A 25827-nucleotide genomic window follows, 5' to 3' on the forward strand; every position below is an offset into this window, starting at 1 on the left:
TTTTTTAAACTGCAAGTGACACAGTGTGCTACAAAGCAGTGGGCGCTCATTCGAGGATAGACGCTACCCCTCTGATGTCGTCCAAGCAACCCGCAGGCAGTCAGAGAGCGCCAGAGAGCGGTGAGATGTTGGGAGCCGTGGCTGACATACCCAGCCCTATCCCAGTGGAACGAAGCCAATCTGTTCCTCCACTGTGAGCTCTCAGTCATCTTCGGCCAATGACACGGGACCAGGGATTTACCCTCCGTCCATTGAGCTCAGCTTGCACTCAAGGCATGCTCCTTAACCACTGAGCTACTCAGGAGCCCGACAGAAGTTATTTTGATATTTTCTTGTGTTGAGACATCTCTTGCCATAGTTACAGAGCCCTTTAAGCTCTCATTGACCGACACGCCTCTCTCACAGACATGACAGCCAATACTTCATAGTCATCACTTCCTAGGTGGAGCCTCTGGAGGCTGGATAGGTCTGGTGCAGCTTCTGAGCCCATGACGGATAGCGAGGAATGTAATTTATGAAAAACTGGGTTCATTGGATGGAGGTAATAAGTAAAATTAACATACATTCAGATGGTAATGCATTCTACAGCCCCTGACAGCAGCTGAAAGAGGATCAGAACAAATCAACAATTGCAAACCGCTCAGAGAGAGAAATGGCAAAGGGTTTTATCTCATGACATTTCTGAGGCAAACGGTGCGATAAGCCCTCAGATCTTCATGCCAATATTCCAGTCATCTTTTACCCGCGCACCTCATTACGCACTGAATACATTTGCATATCCAGGGCACTCATTAGACTGCATCACCTCGCCTCAGATCTCAGGCAGGTTTGTCAAACTGATAGCTTGCATTTATCTAGTGATTTCTACATTAGGAATCTCATTCCATCAAATCGCTATGCAAAGAATGATGACGCTAATACATGAATATCATTTTGGCAGTTAATGACATTCAATTGCTGCACGTTTCCGCTTGCTACCGTAAAGACTTCAAACAAAATGAGTATTTCCCATTCAGCCCTCTGAAGCTGGCCTGTATCTTTGATGTATCCCAGCATGCCTTGCTGGCACATCTGTCTGCTGGGTACTCTATTTTAAAGCACCCATCAGGGGCACTGACCAGTACAGAGCCAACAACTATCGCACACACTCATGAATACTAGCAACCATGCATCCGTGCTGTCACGTTCACAGACACACACACACACACACACACACACACACATACACACTTGTGTAATTAAATGTAAAAAAAGTCAGAGCATAAAATCTCTCACTAAAAGGAGTTTCACTAAAAACTTCTCAGATCCCAGCTGAGAAGTCTTAAAAGGAAAATGCAGTTCAGGCTAAATTAATTAAGCACAACTGCAAGAGTAGTTAAGATTAATTGAAATTAAAATGTAATTACTTATGGCCCACTTTACAAAGCAAATTACTACAGCACTACCTCGTTTGAGTTAATCAGTGCACAAGGTAATTAGTACCATCAAATTGCCCAGAGTCCCGAACAGTCACATTCAGCCTGTCTGTATGCGTTTCGGCCCTCTGACGGCTGTTCATACCCATAAACACCATAAACACAGGCACACAGACCCTCACTTTTGGCCAGTGGCGTAAGGGAGTGGTCGATCTCCTCAATCTTAATTACCTTGCCGAAGCTGCCCTTCCCAATGGCTCGCAGGATCTGGAAATGGTCGAAATTCACTGCAAGAGGAAAAGAGAATGAATTAGTAACTTATGGCATTAACTAGATTTCTAAGTGTGCTTTATCTACGTATAGGACTAGGGTGCAGTTATTAAGTTGTAAGCCTGAAGCACTGAGGCAATGGTAGTGGGGAGGGGGGGGGGGGGGGGAATAATGTCTCAAAGTTTATTACATGAACTGCAGCCATAGTGGGTGTGCTGCTTTGGTAGAGCCATTCTCAGCTGCCGCCCCCTCGTTCTGGGGCCCAAATCTTTCAGCCACGCGGCAGCCAGCCTGCCAGGATGTGGGCCACCCGCATTTCACGCCCACCAAAGAGCGTCTGCTTGTCTGTGCCCGAACCCCTGAGGAGCTCCAATATCCTCGGATATTAGAGGGAGGTACACATTAGCAGTAGCAGCTCGGGGGGGGGTTGTATTATGAGAGGTTAGCGCAATGACTCACTCGTCCCCACGCTCACTCACCACCAGGGGGACGGAGCTAAGCGGTGGTAAGAGAGCTTAACTCGCGAGCATAAGCTGGCATGTCGGAATCCCAGGTGAGGCCCTGCTGTCATAGCGCTGAACTCAGTAACTTAACCTGAATTGCTTCAGTAAACATTCAGCACTATAAAATGGATCATATATGAAATGTTAATGTAAGTCGCACTTGACAAATTGCACCTGGCACAAAACTGCTGACATGCAATCGATGCACACTTGGACATACAGTTTCAGCATCTAGTACTATTTTTCAGGAAACCGTTTGCTTTGAAGTGCAAGGGGACTGAACGAAAGTGCGGATGTCCTGTGCTGCTCCTTGTGTCCCTTTACTCACTCCGCTGTTCCTTGTGAGTGTGGAGCGACAGGTTGCCCTGAGCGGTGATTTAGGACCTCAAGACTTATGAAATCCGATGCTGACTCATTTGTCCAAGGCTTAGACAAACTACTCAGTCTGAGCCTAAAAAAAGGACACAGACCAATTCCCCTGGCTCTACAGGGTGATCTAGCGAACAGTCATACACATCATCCATTTATACAGCTGGAGACAGCTAGCAAAGCTGCCCAGGTTAAATACACTGCTCAAAGGCACAACAGCAGCACAACTGGGATTCGCACCTGCAACATCCTGTTTGCGAGACAAGTCCAGCTCCTTAAACACAACACCAGGTACCTCTGCTTGAAATATGTATTACAGATATAAACTGGGTAATGATCCATATTTGTGCATCAAGCTGCCTCAAGCCACAGGGATATGTCCTGATGCTTTTCAGTTCAATCTAGCATGAAGTCATTAATCCACTAAAAATATGCGCTTAAAATAGGCTCATTATCTGTAAAATGTTTCACTGTTGTGCAGCGTCATTTGTAACTGAATAATATTTTCCCCAAGCCCTTTAATATGGTACAAACTGCATACACAAACTGTCTGTCTTTGGCTTTGTGCCCAAGCAGTAAATACCAGGCTGTTGTGCCCTGTGCATGTAGATAACATCTGCTCCCCCATCAGCAGATTTTGCCTGTCATTCCCTCTCATCTTCTTCAAACCCTTTCCCTCCATTGAGCACACGCATATCAGCTGAGAACACGCATATCAGTGGTCTCTCATTTATTCATGCCAAGTTTTCCAACAGCCACATTTCTAAATATAGATTATGGGAGAAAATGCTAATTCTTTGGAGAAAAAAGAATCAGGAAACAGAGGCAATTCAGCAATCTGTTCAATTGATCTTTTTTCAAAAAGTTTGCAGAAAGTAGTATTTCACTGCATAGCTTTTATATATTTAATACACAGTTAACCATTTTTCAAATGGATTATATGTATAAATATAGCTGCATCCATCATGTGATGGTATTGTAGCTATATAGCTATATACTGTATGTGCCATCTCTATTGCCTATGCCAGCCTGAGAAATTTCATTTAAATTGAACAGTCTAAAATTCATGGCCTTTCAAGTAAACCTGACATTTAAACATATTAGCATCCACTCAACCTGACAAATCTGACAAATAGTGACCCACAGATCATGCATGCCAAAGTTAAAATGTATGGCATGAGTTCAAGAGAATATGAAGTCTTCACAGGATGTCAAAATTGGGCAGTGAAATAATAAAATTCGATTGTCTTGGCCATGATTTTGGGAACACTGTTCCTTCTGTCCCCTGTGTCTGCTTGCTAACATTCACAGCAATTGACTCAACAGTGAATGAGATTCAGTCATTTGCATATTATGTGCAAACCCTGCAAATTTATTGGCTTGTTGTTGCCATATTATCTCACCTTAAAACTCTGATGTCTGAGGGTACATAGATGATGTGTAGAAAAGCAATGTATGAGAAGTGTTGCGTTTGTTAATAACTTTTAAGATGACAAAAACTCAAAAATGGTGGAACCAGCCAATCTAAACTAGAAGCAGTTATAAGGTGAACTGAGGTGAATATGCAAAGTTTTGTGGCTAAGTGCCTCATGACTGATTATGTATGGAATATGTTTTTTAATGCCAACATCTGGCAGCCATATTAGACATATGACCAGTATTTATCTGTAAGGGCTGATCATCCATCCATGCCATCCATCGCTCTTTACATCTGTCATTTCAACATCACTGAAATAAGGGAACGGTGCTCTTCAAATGTTGCATCCAACAGCACATTAAAAGTGAGATGTTCATTTCAAATGCAGTTTTCTTCATCCAGTCAGTCAATGTCAAAAATAGGCAATTACACACCAAATTACAGAGGTGATCTTTATTCTGTGGTCTTGAAGTAACATGTAAGCAATTATTGACCAATGCCTCCTTAAAATTGTCGTAGCTTTCCCCTCTCAGAAAAAGCTCACCCACATTTGAATATTTTAGCTCCAATTTTCACAAGGCAGGAAGTATAAGAATGGATGTCTAAATGTATTTTGCCACCAGCGTCAGCTTTTAATGTAATGAGACAATGGAGCAGAATCCCTTTCAAAGGTGAGATTGAGACCGAGACAGTGATAGACTTTAAGTGCATTTCTACCTTGCATCTGCTCCGCTGCACTGTGATCAGACATACTCACTTCCACCATTGCCTGCTCTGCTGGATTTGGGTTACCTTAACTATTTAAATTTACTTTCAGCACGCAATATGCTTTTAAATTTGAACAGCAACATGATAAAGCACTATTTGACTCACAAGCAAGCTCCAGTTTCCATCATTCACCCAAAATGACTGAGATGGACTGTAACGTTGGCAACTATTGCACACAATTCACTTCACTCCCACCTCATTCACCTTTGCCTTGGGACGTTGAAGGTTCAAAGATAAATAAGCTACTAACTGTGCTAACCCTACTAAGTGCTAACAGTAAAATGGCTATGCAAGGTCATTGTAAAATTACACTGTTCTGTGGGACGCAATGGTACAAAATAGTTGAGGTGACTGCAATTACATGGGACTCGATTACTACACAGAATGGATAATCACGCAGCAGTCATTCAATACTATTTGAAATCTGGAGTGAGCATCCTTTTTATAACACAGCATTACACAGAGATGCAACAGTTTGCTTTCTTTCTCATATCCCTGGCCTTTCTTGTTGAGCATCTAACTAAGAGCATCTGAGGAGGGCTGTAACTCAGATGTAACTTAGGTGTAAATTAGTTAGAAAGACAACAAGAGGATAAATGTCAAAGGAATAAAGATATCTGCTTGTTCTGAATTTCCACAATCAGAAATGCACTTCCACACCTATGAAAATGACCTGAGGTCCTGCAGAAGTCAGGGGAGCCTCCATGATACTTTTGCAGGTTGCTGCTGCCCTCTCATTCTGTTCATCTGTGCCGGTTGGCTTTTGTTGTGATTACCTTGTCTCATGTAGAGGCAGAAATATGCAAACTGTATCAACTAGTGGAAGCTTTCATGCAATTTGGATGCTTACTGTGTTAAATACCACTTCACTGCAGCCGGCAAGGTTGCAGCCAAAGAGCAGGTCAAGAGCAATCTGAAATCAGCGCTTGAGCCCTCCGCTCTCTCAGAGGCGAGCTTCCACGTGTGCTGACTGAGGGATGCCGACTCTGAGGTGTCAGGTTAGCTGAAAATGAGATACAGGATCCACGCACCTTCACACCGATCCTCGGAATCAGAGGATCGCTGACGCATCAGCAGGAAGTGCTGATTTGGCTTTAGTGTGGGTTTTCTGGGAGAAATTCAGCACAGAAGTGTTGATCCTGGAGACATGCCCGTTTGGCAAGAGCCCGCATCTGCAGGTGGGGTTTCTATTCATGTAGGGGTGGAGTTTCTAACTGCTGATGGAAAGTTTAGACGTGGTGCTATATCCCTCCTGGTGATGGAGACACACCCGTGCTTGATGCAAGCTCTATTCAGTTTTAGGCTGATCTCCATCTTTTTGATGCACATTGCCCACTCATTAATATTACAAACGAATAGAGTGCACTGTTGGGAGACACATGTATCTTCATTTGTACTGATTTGCAATAAAGAACAAAACAGAGCAAAGCAAATTAACCCAGCAGAACTCAACATATGGCATGAAAGCAATGGAATTTTGTCCTTCAAAGATATAAAGAGATATCGTGAGATATAAAACAAGCACGCTTATGCAGCTATGTACACATTTGTGACCTTTGGGGTGACTTCCATATTAAGCCCTGTTTTGGTACAAATTTGCATGTCTGAACAGTACTCAATTCACTGCATGTCTTAAGTAATTCTGTATCAGCCCTGAGAAAACAATTATCAGAAGAGCTGTGAGATCACAAGACTCACAGAGTCACCACATAATGCCACAGCAGCTCCAGTGTTATGAATACAAATTTGATTTCAGAGAAGCAGGATGCCGGCGAGAGCTTTCCCTCATGGCTGAAATCAGAAGGCTAAACCCAAAAAGCAGGCCTCGCCCTCAGGCCATGCAGTATGTGTCAATCCTGAAAGTCAATATCACAAACAGGCAAGGGGGTGTGGAAGGGAAAGTGGTATTCCCAGGGGTCCACAACAGAGAAGGGGGAAGTGTTGTACATGAACGGACATCTCACGCTCCAAGACAGGCGTCCAGAGCCACTCCCAGGCTCACAGTGAAGGAGTACACAGTCACGGATTGGTAAGGTCCCAGTGAGCCAAACAGCCGGAGGGCTGTGTGCCAGTGAGGAACCACACAGTCTGAGAAATTGGAATGACTGACTAATGATTTTTTTTTCAGGTCTAGTGTAACTACATTTTTGACGGGCTCTTTTAGACTGTTAACAGAGAGAATCATCAGTGGCGAATGAAGCCTTCAATATTACTTATAAGAGGGTGATATGGCCAGCATTTATTACTTATTAGCGTGGAATGTGGCATTTATCACTTATTGGTTTCAGCTGCTGAACACCGCATGAGAGAGGAAGGACACAATTTCACTCTGAAAGCTGCATGCATGCATGTGGTCAGGGCTGGGCTCGAGCCAGACCTGACCACATCAAAGGGTTGGATGATTTCAGTTTCGGCAGAGTAGAACAGCACATCGTATGAGGGCACCCTGCACCCCACAGACCTCTATACCTGTGAGTGACAAACAGAATGGTATTCTACGGAGCTGAAAATGAAGTGCAAAACCTTCCAGTGTGAGACTGGCCTGGCAAATAATGAGGCCAAGGATCTGATCATCCACAGTTCTGAGAGCGCGAGAGAGGGAGAAACAACGGCAAAGATAGGAAGGGAGAGATATGAGTAGAATAATCCTTTATATTGTAAATGTTTTACCGTACATTTGTATGTAACATTACATAATTGCCATTTAGTAGATGCTCTTATTCAGAAAGACTTACACAGGTTAATATTTTACATGTTAACAATTTATACAGCTGCACATTTCCTGAGGCAATTCTGGGTTAAGTACCTTGCCCAGGGGTACAGCAGCAGTGCTCCAGTGGGGAATTGAACCAGCATCGAACCTTTCAGCAGTCCTCACCACTATGCCACACTGCCACCCCTATATTACCTACCCATCTTCATTCATGTCAAGATTTACAACAGCTTTTCTCTTTTGTTCCACAAAGCTGCGTTTCACATGAGGCAGCACTGAGTGGCATAAACTCGGTGGGGGCATGTCCCCTGCCTGATAAGCTGCTCTCATTGGTTAGAGGTTGCTTCATCAGCAGCAGACAGCTCCTTATCTGCAATCCATTTTGTTTTATTGCCATATCAACATGACAGGGTTTTTTTTTTGCATCTTTTTTTTTGATCAAAGCTGTTTTACGAGCATTGGGGGGAGGGGGTGATGTGCGTGTATTTTGTTATGCATTGGATAAATCCATGCGTGTAATAAAAAACGGCAACAGCTGAGTTACTTCTCGATGCTGTTATTTGTCATATTTGGGTGTGAATTATGTATAGCAGGATGATGTAATTTTCATGCGCTGTTCCTGATTAATCATCATCACCGCAGGCCCTGCGGGTGTGGTGTGAAACGAGGGGCGAAGCTCAGCTGCGCTCGGATACTCTCCCTCACCACCAGCTCACACACGCTCACACGGTCCTGGGGACAGGAGCCTTCACACTCACGTCTCGCACAAACACATTGGTGAATAAATGCATAATCAGCACCCTGCTGGACACAGCTCCCCCTGATGAGAGAAAGAGCCCTCCACGTGTGGCTTTATTGCTGCACGAGGCCCCATGGACAGACAGACAGAGAGCCTGCCAGACATGCAGACAGAGAGAGAGCTAGACAGACAGGAGATGGTCCCGGGTATTAAATCAGGCCTGTGGTCTAACATAAAATTTATGTCTTATTAGGGCTTCATTTGTTTTTCTAAAAGGTCAATTAGTAGTTCATAATGCAAGCCAGTGACAGTTTTTGATTCTGACATGTGATGTACATATCAAAACAATAAACTGTGCAAAACAGATAGATAAATGCTTGATACATGCATCCAACCAAACATTTTTTCTGGGTTAAATGTATATTAGGAAATGACCTTGGCTCCATTTAAGCTGCTGACAAAGTGCTTGAGAAGAATAAGCAATGCTGGATGGAGAAATGCTTTGATCACAAATCATAGGACATGACCAAAGACATTCTGAGTTCCGTTTCATTGCCTGCTAAACTATCCGTATGTCCCACAGGCAATATCAGGAGGTAAATGTGGAATTGTAATCAATAATTAAGTCTGGTAATGCAGTCTTCATGTTGTCTGAAATAGACATATTGACCTAGGATAGGGCACTCTCAAGGACTACAGGTAACACAAGTGCTTTTCCAAGAGGAGTTGACCTCATACCTTGAAGGTCTGCTGAGAACCTATTGATCCAAAATCCCAGAACCAAAATGGAGAAGGCTGTAGTGCATAGCAGTAAATGACTATGGTATTACAATGGACAGATACAGTGTGTGGTATTACTCTTGGAGTCTGTGACATTGAAAGGACAAGAAGATATGTGATATTTAATATCTATTGTCTCTAAAATGAGAAATTGGGAATGCTTTTATAGTCTCTCTCCATGGAGAGGCCTTGGTCACTGAGCCTGTGTTTGGTCTGAGTCTGTGTCAAACCCCCCCGCCCTCCTTCAGTTTTCTGTTTCTCTCTCAACTCAATCATTATCACTGCAGGAAAGCCGTAAAGCTGTAAAAAATCTATGTGGCGGGAACCAAAAATGTCAGAGGATTGAACTTCACAGATAATGGCTTGGTGAGAGAATCAGGCATTAGAGTGTGTGCATGATTGGAGACAACAACCAAAAAACACACATTCAAGCTGACAATCAAAACCGGCCAAAAAAAGAAAACCCAAGGTACTTTTCTGCTTCGTGGCTGTCGCCCTCAAAGGATCATTTCATATCTTATGGTCAAAAGATGTTATTCAGGCTGTCAAGAAGCTGTGCTTTCTGCTGAAACACTTTGAACTTTTCTGCTGCTATAATGCGGAAAACATACAAACACAGCCCCCTGAAGGGAACGGTAACATCAATATTACGGTGCATAATTCTGAAATAATCCGCCTCTGACAACATCACAATTAATTGCATCACTTCAATCATTTCGGTAATATCTTTTTTAAAGTGCCTGCTGCTGCTGCTGCTGCTGTTGCTGTTGCTGTTGACTGGAAGCAATTAATGACCTCAATAATTTCCCGAACAGCTTGTTCCAACATGGTCTCTGCAACACACCTTCAGCTGACATGTCATTTTAGGGTGATCTGAATTATAATGGTCATTTGCACAGATGAGCAATCACAAGACCCAGATTCCGCAAACCAGAATGAATTCATTCCCGGGGACCTCAGAGGGCAAATTGTAGTTGTCAGGGGCAATATTGTGTTCATCAGGCGAAGTGACTGGTGCTGCACGGCTCAGCTGAACACTGTCAGGCTTCACTGCCCATGTCCCGAGTGAAAAATCCGGGGAGAGGTGAGGTGGTCTGTTTCTCACAGGTCCCAGGGCTTTCCACATCTCCCATTATTCCACTGCTCAGGCGGAAACATCCTAGCCCAGAGTCACAGGAAGTGAGAACACGGCTGTGTGTAGCACAGCCTGCAATGCTGTTTCTGATCATGAATAAATGCAAAATTTGCTCATACTGCTGCTCCATCCAGTTGCCCTCAGTGGGGGGGGGGGGGCAGAAAAGATTGAGCTCTGAGGCTTAAGGCAGAAAGCGCAGGGCTCTGACTCTGAGGTCAGTCTGGCTGGTGGCAGTCCGTGTCTGACTGCACTTTCAGATTCCTTGTGATAAATGAGAAAACCCAAAGACAAAGTGACCTTACTACAACATTCAATCAGAGAAAGTAAATCCAGGGCTATTGAGTTGTAGGTGCTGTCAGCTGCAGTTGTTGAGAATAACAGAGTGTCTGGTCCCCTAAACCATTCCAGTTTTAAGACGGTTAAGCCTAATGGATGGAAGCGTTTCATCTCTGATGTGTGGCAAAGGCACTTAGTTGACAGGAAGGGGTACTAATGAACAAGGGATTACAGTGACAAGACAGTGATCAGTTTATCCCTTGACCAGCAACACCCACACACACACACACACACACACACACACACACACACACATATATATATATATATATATATATATATATATATATATATGTATATATATGCTGGCACAACCTAAATCTAAATGAACTTCTGAGGTCAATTTTTTATTCATATTTCCCAACAGCCGGAGAGGCTAACAAAGTGTGCCTCCATCCATCTTGGCAGTACTAAGGTGAAGGGCACTGGCTATTAATACCACCGCATGGCAGACAAGGGCAAAACGAGGAGCGGCGCAAGCAGGCGGGCTGTAGGCTGTAGCCTGGATCGGCTCTCTGACAGCTGCAAGAGGGGGGTGCTCTCCGGCCCCATAGGAGGTCAGAACAGAAGGAGAAGGGCCAAAAGAAACACCTCAGCTCTCCTGAACATGATTTCGCATCTCACCCAAACACATTGTCCCACGTAGCTCCTCAACACATACCCCATACCCTCTCCTGAACACAGAACCCTGCTTCCCTCCCAACTACACAACCCCTGCCTCCTTCCTAAACACACAGCCCCACTTTCCTCCAGAGCACAATGTTCTGCCTCTGTCCCGGAGACATTCATTTGCAACAGTGGTCAAAAAATTGTGCTCCCCTGAAATGAGCTTCCACTGCTTGCAGGCGAGCCAGTGGTGCTTCAGTAGCACTGATGCGCTATCACATTAACAGCGCATCTGGAGGCATGTTGTTATTCCTGGCAAGCGTTCTGTGCACAGCTCAGGTCCAAATCCACACTCTAACTCTGCTCATTTTCAAAAGTAGTCATAATCTTACATAAGATTTGATCTATATGACGACATTCAATATGTTCAGCATTGACATATTGATAAAAATTTACTATACTTTTGTTAAACTGTTTTTCTAAAAATAATCTGATAAATCCATGTTTTTTCTTTTCTTACCAAGATTGACTTCATATACTTACAAACCTTTCTCTAGTATCTGCTTTCATTTCTTTCTGCTTTAAAGGGGAGATCATTGTATAGCAAAGGTTAGTAATGGGATTTTCCATGTGCTGGTGACGTCTGTTGTCTGGGTTGGTGAACATCCTTAAACCAGCCACGGGGACCCCTTATCAATTATTCCCACTCCATCACAACAGCTTCACAGTTCATCTACTGAAACATTATTTTCTATTATTTTCATAGATTCTGTTTTCAGCACTACATTTTCTGCATAGTCCAATGTGGTGATACATTGTTTATATTTTTTAATACAGATTGTCTCTGAAACCTAAATATAACTTACTTGTGTTGTTAGCGGGGTTGGAAATCAACAACAGGGTAGGGAAATTGACCTCCCTTGGGGAATTCCTGTTTTCAAAAGGAACTGGACTTTTATAAACTGAAATGGGCATTATAAAACAGAATTAATTGGTTTCTACAGTATTATTTATTGCACTGCAGCTAGCATAATATGAGTAAAATATTGGAGCAATGTGCACCTGTTTAAATTGCTACAAGAAGGGGGATGAGGAGTGCATGTTGACTCATATTTAGCTACATGATGCAGGACACCTGAATTAATTAATGTTAATTAATTAATTTTAACATATGCAGTGTGTGTCAGTGCTTAGTGTACAGACTGCAATTCCCATTTTGTTTCTCCAAACTGCATGTAAAAATGTGCTTGACTTGAATTTTTTTTTTATGGTGGATAGCATGACAATAGTGAAGACAAGCATCTGGGCAATCACGAGAGGTAATCTAGTGCACCTGGGAGATGGCTATTATGACTTAATTAACTGCTGATTAATCGTAGTCACTTGTTTAATTTAAATGCATTATTGTGTGGAATTTTGCATAACTGAGCAAAACTTTGCATAACATAACCTTGTTTAAATACTGTACACTCTAGTGTCAGTATAAGAGGGAAAGGGGTTAACATGGGTAACAAATTAGACCTAAACCCTACAAGCACGTTGTTAATATATGGGCTGGGACACAATACATGAGATGTTTGCTTTCTCTTGTGGTCAGTGTAACTATTTCCATTGTGACACCACAAGGGGAGAGGTGATTGAGGGCAGGTACTTCCTGCGCCAGAGGCTCCAGCCCTTTCCCAGCTCATGCCACACCTTCCCAGTGAACACACCTGACATGCGTCTCGGTTCGTCAACACCAGATAAAAGTGAGCCCTCTCACCTGTGCCAAGTGTGGAAGTGAGGAGGATTTCCTGCTGTGAGCAGTGGAAGTTGTATGTTAACTAGAATCTATGTTAGTTTATGTTCTTGTCTAGAGAAGAACCTGAGTGTTTGGACTGCACCTGCCTTTTGGATTGCCCCTGTTGGACTTGCATGCCTGATTTTTTTCCTTTTCTCTATTAGAGGCCCAGTGTTTACAGTGGGGGGGGGGCATATTTGCTGTGGTCTTGTGAAATTATTGCACACGTGCTGGCACTTTGAGACTCGGCCTTGCGCAGTGTTACACCATACTTGCTTATGAAGGCTGATTTTCTATCTTAATGAATGGATTCCCTTGTGAAATATGCATAAAACTCTCTGAACAGCTATTGTCCATATTCTGATAGACAGTCTCTTTGTATCTGTATATATACTGTACACACCTCAGTATATTATGACTTTAGAATGAGGAACTCCACGCACTGTGTGGAGGTTAAAAGGAAAAACACACTGCACAGCAGTCTTCAAAGCCGAGGAGGTCAACTAAGAAGGCACTTCATATTGAGAATAATTCTGCAGTGCTTGTTATAGGTCTTTCATCATGTGAATGCAGCTCCTTTGAGTCTCTGGCTTTTGTCTTTGTTGTTATTTTGATCTTGCATGTTCAAAGGCAGCAGGTAGGTGCAGCCATGCCATAGTGCTTTCGTGATGTGAGACAAATGAACTGACTTCATTTAGAATTAATTGGATTGGTCTCGTTACCAGTACATGATTTGCGTGCGAGTCCACTGGTTGTACATTAGTGAGTTTGTGAATGCACATGTATGTGTGTGCGTGTGTGTCTGCAATTCCCACTCACTTGATTCGCTAAAATGGGTATACTGGGATTTTATCAAAAAACAAAACCAAAAAAAGAATTAATCTTTTCTGTAAGTTTCACAAAGCCTGCCTAATTGATCACACCGGAGCACCAAGGATCAATAGCTGGCAATAACAAGATGGCCCATGATTCAGAGAATGCCTGTACTCTTGGCCTCAATAACAGACTAAACAGCAGCAAATGAGAAACCATTGATTTTTCCCCATGTGATTCAGCCTGTTTATTTTAGCATTCCTGTTCACTGTGACTGTATTACAAGGCCACAGAGACACACACGCACATCACTCAGCTTCAAGTTTCACTCCCCTGACTGCTGCTCTCTCACATAAATTTTCTTTGTCATCTCTCTTTCTGTCTCAGTCTTTCTCCATACAATATGATATGTACTTAGATAAAGTAAGATAAACTAGATAAACTAAAAAATATTTGCATACATGTACAGACGTATATGTGGGTTGTACATAACAATAATATAAAATAATGGGTTTTTTAAAAATAAAAATATAATCAATTATGTGGTACAAAAGCTATTATAACAGTGATACCATTAAGATATTTAAAAAAAAATTTGTCCCTCTCAATTACTGTCCAGGCCTGCTGTTCTTGTGGTACATGTAGAAAACTACAATTTCTGGGCAGATGAGAGAAACAGAGTGATTTGCCTCAATTCCTTCTGTAAAATATTTAGCTATATAAATAGGTAATGTTAGCTCCACATGCTGCCCTGTATGTATACTGGAGGATTCATTATAATACACTTTTTTTTTAGTCAGATCTATTGTATGTAACCTGTTCTTAACGTTCCTAATCTTAGAACAGGAACTAAATATTATACTCTTCATAAATGGAAAGATATCCCTTTAATTTTGTCTCTAGTTGGGTCTCTTTCTTTCATATGAGCAAACACACACAGAGACACACTCTCTCTCTTGCTTTCCCTCTCTACCTGCAGGTTCATAGGACCTGTTTTATTTGTCAGAGATGTCAATATACCAACCTTTCCAGAGTTTCTGTCACAAGATCCCACCTCTGCATTTTCTTTGTACAACACACTGTTATCGCGCGGCAGGTGGTGGTGCAGCCGCCTTTCTCCGAGTGGAGGGATGGGAGCTGCTTAGCTAGTTGTTTATACAAATGCCGCCTGCTCACTCATGCTCTCAAATTCCCTCAGAGCCGAGCCGTTTCACATCGAATCTCCATCACTCAGCAGGAAAGGACTCCCCTCTCCATTTTCACCACGCTCGTGAGGAGAACACACGGGAAAAACGGCAAGAAAGAAATAGAGGGAGAGAGACAGCCAAGCCCCTTTGATATCAGACAAGCTCACTTCCTTGACCACTACATCACACTACCATAAAAACCAGGTGAGCAGGTGTCTACGCTGTTAATGACCGGGTGCAGTCATTGTCAGAAGCCCTTACAGATGGCCATTGTGGGAGTGCTACACAGTGATTCACACCTCCGACAGGAATCCTTTGGGAACTTCTGCATTTGTGTGAGAGGAGCAGTATTTTGCTAAAGAGGACGACGGACAAAGGCATACCAAGAGATCCTAACAATTCTTGAGCGCAAAATACATTTCTGATAGACGATGCTGAAGTGTGAGCGTGTACTGAGAATGTGAGAATGTGACTGATCACATACATGATAGTTTATTGACTGATTGGTGAATTGATCGATTTTTTTTTGATTATTTGATTGAGGGATTGGTTGAAGGATTCATTCGATTAGTTAATGCAACCAGTTTTCATGACCTGTAATAAGTCCTTTCTCATTGGCCCACGCTCTGGCATTACATGTTCCTGAGTGTCACTGGCCTGGCAGTATTCTGTTCTAGGAGAGGAGGAGTGGCGATGATCCAGCAAGGGTAAGCATGCACGCATGTGTGTGTATGCGTGTGTGTGTGTGTGTGTGTGTGTGTGTGTGTGTTTTTGGGGGGGGGGTGCCTACAGTGAAGGAGAGGCCCAAGAGAACAGAGCGTAACCATGGAAATGTGCTCTTCTGCTAAACCTCCAGTGTATCATAGCATCCCCTCTCTGGCGGACTCTGCATTATCTCAGCTGACATTACAAATTTACACTGATTCATAACTCCCATGCCAGCATTAGCATATCATTTATTCATGCACTTTTCACTCGTCAATAATACATGCCGGCTCTCTGTGACCATATGGTGCATAAGCAGAAATCGATCATTCCGCTATAGGTTTTGTGACCCCTTGCAAATACTGGGAATCTGGGTTCACGACGGCACATGTGACCAAGCTGCAAGGACATGAGTGATCAGGGGAGCAGAGTGTGGTCATTACTCTGTGCCCACTGTCTGCTCGTATCTGCTGCAGAGACCATGAGGGAATAACACTTCACATGCATCAGAGCCCCAGGTCTGCTAAGGTAAATGGACAACGCTACAGGGGTTAACACAATGTTTTACCCCCAACCCCCCACCTCCCTCCATTTCAGCCCCCAGGCCTACTGCAGTGGGAGCTACTTAGCGAGAGAGAGGATGGATGGAAAGAGAGGAAGAAAGAGAGAGCAGAGGGAGAAAGACATAAAATGACAGCAAGAGAGAGAGAGAGAGAGGGGGAAAGGGATAGAATGAGGAATGAAAGCATGAGAGAGAAACAGAGAGAGAGAGACAGAGAGAGCAAGCGAAGCCAGTGTGTGTGTGTATGGGGGAGGGGGTGACTGCATTACATTCTGGTTTTATTTTTGATTTCAGAGGTGAAAAGTACACTGCTGGTTGAATAATGTATCTGGACACCAGCTTTGCTACAACGCTTTTACATGAACCAGGAAAACAATTAGGACTTCGCTTTGCTGGGAGAAAGAAAGTGTCTCACAGGGGAACAAGATGTGGTCGATATTGCTTTACAACACTGTACACAGATCCTGCACTCTGTAATATTCTACCGAACTAAAAAGGACCTAATTACAACACTTCCTCAGACAAAATCACCTCTACGGCCTACTGCTATACATGTGTTTCTCAAGTGATGGGCAGCATTATAATCTCCTAATGCAAGAGAACACAATGTATGGGCATTCATGTGTTGCTCAGAGATGCTGCAACCCTATTACTTTACATGACATCTGCTAACAGAACATAGACATTTTGGCCCAGACCTTGTCACTATAGCATTAAAATGATAACATGTTTAAAGTCTTAAGGCCTTAACCGGTACAAAGAGCAACCTTAAGATGTTTTTCTATGAAACTTTAAAAGTGGCTTGCGACACCTTGAGAAATAGGACACTTTTTTGGCCAGTATGTAAGTTAACCTTCATTCTTCATCCTCATACAGCTCTGTCCATTAATATCAGGTGCTTAGGATCATAACTTTCCACTCCCTGTGTGTGTCTGTTTCTGTATGCATTTGTGTGCGTGTGTGTGTGTGTGTGTGTGTGTGCGTGTGTGTGTGTGTGTGTGTGTGTGTGTGTGTGTGTGTTTGAGCCTGAAGCTGCCCCTGTTTTCTCCGCAGGACACACTGTGATCTGGCCCAGATTTGTCACCATTCTCTTCACCCTGGGACTTTGGCTTCCTTCCATTCAGTTCACTGCTTCGGTGTGTGCGTCGCCGCACCTGCACTACCTCACCACCACAATGCACTCCGAATAAGAGCGCTACTGAGCAAAGCCTTTGTCATAATGAAATGATAACTGAGACGTGACAGAATAATATGTCCCTAAGGAGTACAGCTCTGTGATTCCCACAGAAAATGAGGGACTGGGCTCCCGAGTGGCTCAGTTGGCTAAGGCACCTGCAGTCCACGGCTCGGACCCAGGTTTGAGCCTTGGCTCAGTCATTCACCAGCAATGACTAGGAGGCTAGAACAGCAGAACACAAGTGCCATTGTTCAGCCAGGATAGGGCGAGTTTCATAGGCCAGGGCTCCCTCTAGGGTACCCTGCAATTCAACTGGTGCCTATAAGTCACATAAATGACATCAAGGTGATGTACCTGTCCACTGTTTGGCAATCACTCTCCTGGTGCACGTTGTGTAAACGTTCAGTACAATACTTAGGTCTATACCTGTGTAAATCTCCAGTTCAATCCTTACATTTGTGACTGTGTAAAGCTCCAGCTCCATCCAGTCATAGTTCATAGACTGCTTACTGTCTTTTAAAAGTACCATAGTCTGTAACTAAGTGCTGTACCATTAAAAGGAATAAATCACCTCCATTAACTTGGAAAAAGGGGTTTGACTTTTCGCTTTCTGTGTTTAACTCTTTCCAGCTTTCTTCTCAAGTCACTGAAACCAAAGATCACACACAGCCACAGCAATGACACTGGGGAGACATCACACTCCGGAGCTGCAGGTGACATCACGCACAGCTGGACCCAGAGCCGCAGGTGAGATCACGCGCGGGATTGGTTGGATCAGACACACGCCTCGCGGTGAAGAGCGCCACGGGAGAGGTGGCCGCAGATCAAAGCCGCCGCGTGTCGCCGCAATCCCCCCCTTCCGAAAAACCATCTGAGAGGAATCGCCTGCTGCCAGCGGCACCTGCGTGCTCCTGTACGGAATTAAAACCTCAAACGGGCCGCGTGACGGAGCCTGTCGACCGCTGCGTTCTCACGCGTAATCAGAAAGCCCCACAGGGACTGAGTGCGACTCTCACTATGCACGCTCACTCCTGGGGGGGCCCAATGAGAAGACCCCGGAGGGGGGGGAGAGGGGCTGTCGGACTCAATCAAACAGAGTGGAAGGAGGGATCTACGGTCGCGTGAACAAAGACACGGAGATGATGGCCTTATCAGAAGTGGAGCACACGATCCGTTTATTTGAGGCACGCTGGGTCTTTGCCTTTAATGAACTGCCTCGGGAAGTGACTTTTTCCCAGATTCAAAGGGCAGAGAGAGCACGCTGGCTGCATGTTGAGAGAGCATGCTGTCATATCCCCTACGGATAACGGGAATGTTGGGACAGTTCTGAGTCCAGGAGCAGGACAGTTAAGAACATACCGGTGAGCCTGGACCCCAGAGTAATAGACCCCCTACAGACACACAAGGAATCTGGGCCTTACGTGCCTTGCCGCAGTACAGTTCACCTCTGCAAACACACTGAGTTCTCTATTGCATATGATTAAAGCTCTATCACAATATTTGATTTCATTTCAATTCATATTTTAGTGGCTTTGGGGACTCCTAGGTGACATTTAGGAGACTGAAAAACCCTTTGCCTTGGTGAAAAGGCATCCTGGGACTTCAGCGTGGCTTCTAATGGGAGGGACAAGGGACCACAGAGACCAGACAGGTGACGTCTGTACTGCATGACATGTCAAACAAAACCCAGCAGTAGGTAGGCATGCCAAAAATGTCACTATAATTACTCTCTTCACAGCAATATTGAACATATTTACACAAAATAGTTAGAGTTATTCTGAGCGAGTGTAATTATGGGAAATCTTAATCTGAATGGAGAACGCCAGCTTGCACTCTTGAAATTCATAATGATCTAACCTGGTTTATAATGGTATAAACACTGTAAGATCCACTTACTCAAATCCCACAAAACAGAACAGGATGCTGCTGCTAAGAATCTGAGTGATGAATGCATGAAACAGCTTCCTCGTGTTGTTATGTTAATCCTGCTCAATATGGCAGCAGACTGCCAGAGAGAGAGAGAGAGAGAGAGAGAGAGAGGGAGAGAGAGAGTCAAACATAAGCAATTTAATACACACTGTTGACAATGCCTGCAGCCCAGTGTGTAGGGCAATTATACAATAACCACCTTCACTGATTAAACAAATACTGACAGGGAAATAAAGTGACACTACAAAACCTAGCTAAAATATGTTGCTCACAGTCAAGACCTCTCATCATCTGTAGAAGGTAATTTGTTAGTTCGAATTTTCAAATTGTCTGGCTTTTTCAAAGGGGGGGATTTCTTTTGACTCTCTGTCACTACAGTGTCAAATCTTACTGATAATCTTACTCATAATCTTAATCATAATCTTACCGTCTCTCTAACTTTCAATACACTGTCAATCATAATTTTACTTTGAAGAGTAAATCCTACTTTTATAGACATCTTTTTTTCTCTTCTCCTCACCCTAATCCTAACCCTAACTTTAACCCCAACACTAACTCTTTAACAATTCACTAGGGATTTACATAGCCATAGAAGTCTGAAGAGACTCACACATAGAAATACTAAATAACAGATTCACTCTTCTGGTTCCATCCAGGGAGCAAACTTCTCTAAATCATGATGAAATCTCCTTCTCTCTCTCTACTTGTGTCAAAATAACCAGGATGAGAATACATAAAGAAAGAGCTTGTTCAGAAATTCAAGACAGGGCCCACATACTGTTGGTAATTTGATAAATTTATGAGACAGAATGTTGCATAACAGGTCAGTGTAGCTTTTGCATGGCCCTTTGTTGGCAGCCATTAAAAATGCCATGTTTCAGCCCAATGGAACTTTTTATGCAGCAAAAAATAAATACTAATTTAAAAACTTGTACTTTTACTTTTACTGTTAAACTTAGAGTAGTATTGGACTGTTAAATAAGGGGATACTTTTTATACTTGACGATGTGATGCAATATCAGCGTGCTGAAAAGCTATGCCTCCAAGACTCATGTCACAGGGGGTTAAACCTGCACACCCCCTGTGGAGCTCCAAAAATACTCCTGGCCTCTCAGAGCAGAAATTTTCACACAAGGAGTCGGCGATGCATGCTGAGGACAGTGTCTTCCTCAAAGACTGCGGACATTAGCAGCCGTGACGGCGGCCTTGCCTTTCGCAGTCTGACCTCAAAACCGTCTCATGAATACATTCATATTTTCGCCCACCCCGAGGAGTCTGTGAACCAGTTTAAACAATTCAGAATGCACTCCCGGAACTAACTTAATCACCCACGTCGCAATTAGTCAGCATACGCATAATGCATGAGTTATAAAGTTTCAATACAATCGCATAACTTTATGAGGAAAAAAATCATCCATCATTATTGGCACACTCTGCTCTGAATTCACTGGCTCATCTGGCAATAGTTCATGAGTATTAATGAGTTCTGTCAGCCAGAAGACTATGGGGCTGATACATATGAGAGAGATGAGTCACAGCCTCATCACTTTGCTCCATATTTCTGTCAGCTGAGGCATCTATAAACAGTGTTAGCTATGGTAATGAGGCACACAGCTAATGAATAGATTGAACACTTAGGCGTACATTAAGTGTTGCAACAATGCTATATTTTGTTGAAAATGCTAACCGTGCCACACTCTGATTGTGTGCCTGTCTCTCTCATATTTGCAATAACAGATGTGTATGTCTCCATAAGGACGTTCCACACCTGGCCTACATCTAACACATATGTGGATCTATCAGAAAAAAAACAGGCATGCATCTGTGTAGATTCTAATATATTTAATGTGGTGCCTAATACAAGATGTACTACTTCACAAGGTGTGGCATATCCTAAGGCTACTGTATTCACAGGTGGTGAAGGAGATGGATCTCTGCAAAGTAATTCAAGAACAAACAGTGCTGTATGAATACAAGCTCTCATTAAGTAAGCTCCTGCTGTGCATTGGACGACGGTGACTGATTCCCAAAGGTGCTCTTGCTGATTGGACAACTTGTGTGACTTATGGTTGGATGATTAATATGATAGGCACAGGCTTGCAGCGATATACAGAATGGGATGCAGTTCACATGAACGCTATGCGCAGGTTTACAGCTCAGTTGATAATTAACTAGTGAAGAAAGCTCAGAAAATGAAAACCACAGTTTTGCATGAAGAGAAAACATTAGGTTATGTAGGTTATGTAAATTGTCAGCCATACAAGAATCACATTCTGTTGTTGAATGTACTGTAACTGCGGATTACTTGCAACAGCTTTTATAATATCACAATATGCAGCTGTTGTATATCAGCTGATTTAGAAAGATCACTATTTTTAAAACTAAAAGATCTTTTTGAAGGAAAAAATCAAAATAAAGAGCGGTGTTATGTGTCACATATATACCATTACAAACTGAAAACAGGTCCCATAAACACAACATCATTATTACACAACACATTTGCACCATTAAAGAAAAATAGAACTCATTCAACCATCAATCACTCCAGCTCAGTAGCCCATATCGGCGTTGGAAACTGTTCCCGCTACAGCCCATTTCTTTTTAAACATCTCAGCACTGTCCATCGACTTGTAAAAACCCGATGCCAGAGAGGAACAGAGAGAGGGAGAGCTTGGGCTGGCTCCAGACTCTGCAGGTGTGTGAGAGCACCTTCTAATAGGTATGGCTCTGTCCCACTGTGCTGACATCAATTACATTTCCGTTGTCTCCTTTATCACCTTCCTACGCACACAAACACACACACACAGACACACACACGCACACACACACACACACAGACACACACACACACACACACACACACAAACACTCACACTCAACACGTTAAATAGACTCTTTGTGTGGAGTGAGCATCTCTTCAGAAATACTGCTTTATTAGTGTGTCCAGGTATTCACTATAATGAATTTTGTCAGCCATTGTTGTTTTCATAACCAGTCATATTAATCCAAAGGATTACTGGCTGACCCTGTCACTGCAAGGTCCAATCTTTGAGAGGAGCTCTCTGTGGCAGAAATATGTTTCTGCTGGTGAAAACTGAAGTGGTCATTTCCCATACTCTTTGCCTGAAACAGCACTTCCCCATGAGCCAAGACCTGCACATGTCATCTGGACTCTGATGGGAAGTCGTTCTACACCTTAACTGAGAATGGCTGAGTCATGCATCCTTTCTCCTGAGTCATGTCTGCTTCTCCATGACTGGTGTCACTTGAGTCATGCTCTCTGACTGAGTCACTATGTTCTCCATCGGCCTTATCTGTTGAAGAACACTCCATGTTGGAGGACATACACACACATGCACATCGGCTGTATTAACACTCTACCGGGTCAGGTGGGTTTTTGCTGCACAGCTCAGATGGAACTCTTCCATGCCTCCAAAACTAAAACCTGCATGTGACTATTTACTTATGATGGCCATGACCATTGCATTGTGTTGCATATACAATTTCAGTATTAGTTCGAAAGCCTATGACGGATTCCACCCCTGGTAGGGCAGAAATGGGAAAAAGACACTGCATTGATTCCACCAAGCTAGGCAAGTGCTCACGGGGAAGAAAGTCACATGACTACAGTGGCGGTGTTGGAGAAGACACCATTGACCATAATGGTACACAACTGTACCAAACCTAACAAACATCACCAGCTGTTGTAAAGGGCATGTTTGACCCAGTTTCTTTGTACAACATTTTTTGATGTTCATGATCAAATTATACATTGTCAGCCAGAGAGCTGAGGTGCTCCAGGTTCATTCTGGAATGAACTGGCAGTGATATGATATGCCTGATGCATTTCAATTTGCACGCATGTTGTACTGATCGGTTTGAAGAAAGCAGAGAGCATACAAAAGACATGTCCCACTCCTGATTATATACTATGAATCCACACCGTCCTGAATGATTGAGTGTCCTAATCAATATAGGATTTCTTCTCAGCATTAGTCTAATCAAACAATCTGCTAAATTAGCCATTTGGCAGCCCTCTAGGACATCAATCTGACAACTGGATTATGTCAGAGGCATTCTTGCCAAGCACTCCTCTAATATTACTGCCTAATGCAAACCATATGCTCTTTTCCTAAAAGCTAAAGGATACCATTTCTCGACAAACAGGACACTCATTTAAACACCATCAGCGCAATGACGCACATAAAGGCACATAGGGTGCTTCTGAGGTAGAAAAAAATGTAAGTGAAATGTATGACTGGATGCACCTGGCATTCATAGATTAGCCTTGTACGCGCCACCACCAATTTGCGTCATTGTCACTGATACAAATCTGCAAGTTACAGCAATGTATGATGGTCTTAAAGAGTCCCAGTAATGTTGCATCTGCAACACAACATTGAAGGTACTATGAAAGGGTGAGAAAAGTTATCTTGACAGCTGTGTAGCTGCAGTACCCCACTGAACCTACAGGCGGAGCTGGAGAGTGACAGATTGAGGACAGGGTTTTGAGCCTGGACAGACCTGCAGGGAGTCTCTTACTCCTTTTCTGCTCAGCCAAGCCATACAGGAACAAAGCTGGGCCTAGTTAACACAGCTTGTATGGTTTCATACTGTACAAGACTACCAGGGTTGTAATATGCTACAAAGGACTTTGAAGAGCAGGAGTGATTCCCCCAGTCATAGATGCCACTACAGGAGAAGAGAACCATACATTTATAGAGCTCTCACGCTTGCATTTCATTATGTATGCATTCACTCACTAACTAGGTAATGTTATAAAATCAACTATGATTAGCTTTGTTAGGCATTAAGCCTTCTTAGAGGAGTACAATTTAAAAGCACATCAATGTCCATGTTATGTGTGATTACTGTGGAATTAGCAAAAAAAATTCATAGCTATCACGTAGCTACTAGAGGAAACATTTTATTTTACAGGGGAATTTAGACATGTAATCTTTCAACTAATTAAACAGCTTTTGACATCTCAGAGATTATCAACCAAAACATCTGGTAATATTCCCCTCTTCCCCCCAGGTCTGAACACCTCACTCTCCATGCATCTGTCCTGTTTGTAACTAGGCCAGCACCAGTTTGGCTGTGAAGCCAGAATTTCAGGTTTAGTTTTTCACATATTTAGAAATCCATGTGGAGTAAGTCTGGATACAGGTATTTGAAACCCAGGGGGATCAGCATCCCAAATCCTGAGACCACATGACCAGTCCCCCAGCCCTGTGCAATAGAGTTCTTGAGCCCCAGAGACCAGCAGGCTCAAGCCTGTGTTTAATTAGCCTTAATTACACCACCAGACTATCAGATTTAATGTACGGGAAAATCATTGAGAGCTCTGAACCGCATGGAGCATCAGCCATCATCTGACTGCTAATAATGCGAGAAAAAAGGCAATAAAAGTCATTCCAGGATTGTGGCATCTTTAATGCAGAGGGAGAGGCAGCCAGGCCCAGACAACACTGATGCTGTAATCTCAGTGTCAGTGATGGGCGGAGCTCACCGTGCAAGTGAGGCTTACTAGAGGACCCAGGTGTCCAGGCAAAGCCTCAGGCTGGATGTGATGTTGCTGTTTTTATTTACTTGGATTATCAGGCACAGACTTACCATCCATTTATACAACTCGATATTTACTGAAGCAATTCAAACTAAGTACCTAGCTCGCTCCGGTGGGGCCCACCATGTTTCATATTGACAGTGCAATGAAATGTGTTGACTCCAACTGGGCTTATGTTGTTATTACTTTTTTGTTGTCCTGAAGCGTGTGTGTGTGTGTGTGTGTCAAACAGTGCTGAGTACACACCAAAGGTAGTTATACAATGTCATACAATGCTTTTGTCATACCACATTTTTCCAGCTATTGGAAACACTGAAAGACATTAAGAAAGAAATGAAATTAAATGAAATGATTACATAAATATCAGAAATCTGTCATAAATAAGACAGGAGCTGCTGAGCACAACTGACTCGGTGATCTGTGCAAGCCTTGAGGCAAACAGGAGATGTCTGCTTATCTGTGCGATGCAGTGGTCAGGGAACAAGACATGTAGGGGTGCAGGTTGAAATCCCAGGTGGGACAAAGCTGTTGTACCTTTTAGTAAGGTACATAATCTGAATTGCTTCAGCTGCATAAATGGAGGAAACAAGTAAGTACTGCCTGTACTGTATATAAATAAGGCAATTCATACTATTTCATTTTTATATCTCACTATTCTACAAAAATAAGTGAAATATGTTTTGATGAATGAAGTATGCTGCATCCCCTGCATAACCTGACCAACACTGAGCCAGCTGTTCTTTGCTGAATGGGAGCCACACAGAAGGATAATGCTTCCTGCTGTTTGGCTAACTCAATTTAGATGTGCAATTCAATTTGTCAATTTTCCATCAAATGGGGATGCTGTGCAACTGAAGGTCAGGCAGATGGCATCCAATCTCCGATCAAGCACAAACAAAGGGACCCATGAGTCTATATTAAGTGCTTCATACCATGCATATCTCTTGCACATGGCAAATGTCTTTGTAAGCCCAATGTCGCAAACTGTTAAAAGCATAAAAGACTTAATCAGTCTATAATTCAGCCAGTTGATGGTGGTAAGACAATTTGTCCCCTG

General features: G+C 43.1%; 1 protein-coding gene across 1 annotated transcript in view; it reads right to left on the minus strand.

Annotated features, from left to right (window-relative positions):
* Positions 1–25827, minus strand: part of LOC118790034 (serine/threonine-protein kinase 32C-like) — a 55263-nt gene that overhangs the window by 26108 nt on the left and 3328 nt on the right. The window contains exon 2 of the mRNA XM_036546827.1: positions 1647–1702. Within this exon, the coding sequence (XP_036402720.1) occupies positions 1647–1702 (56 nt within the window). The remainder of the gene's footprint in view (positions 1–1646; positions 1703–25827) is intronic.

Source organism: Megalops cyprinoides, chromosome 15 (genome assembly GCF_013368585.1).
Source record: "Megalops cyprinoides isolate fMegCyp1 chromosome 15, fMegCyp1.pri, whole genome shotgun sequence".
In the NCBI taxonomy this organism is placed as follows: Eukaryota; Metazoa; Chordata; class Actinopteri; order Elopiformes; family Megalopidae; genus Megalops; species Megalops cyprinoides.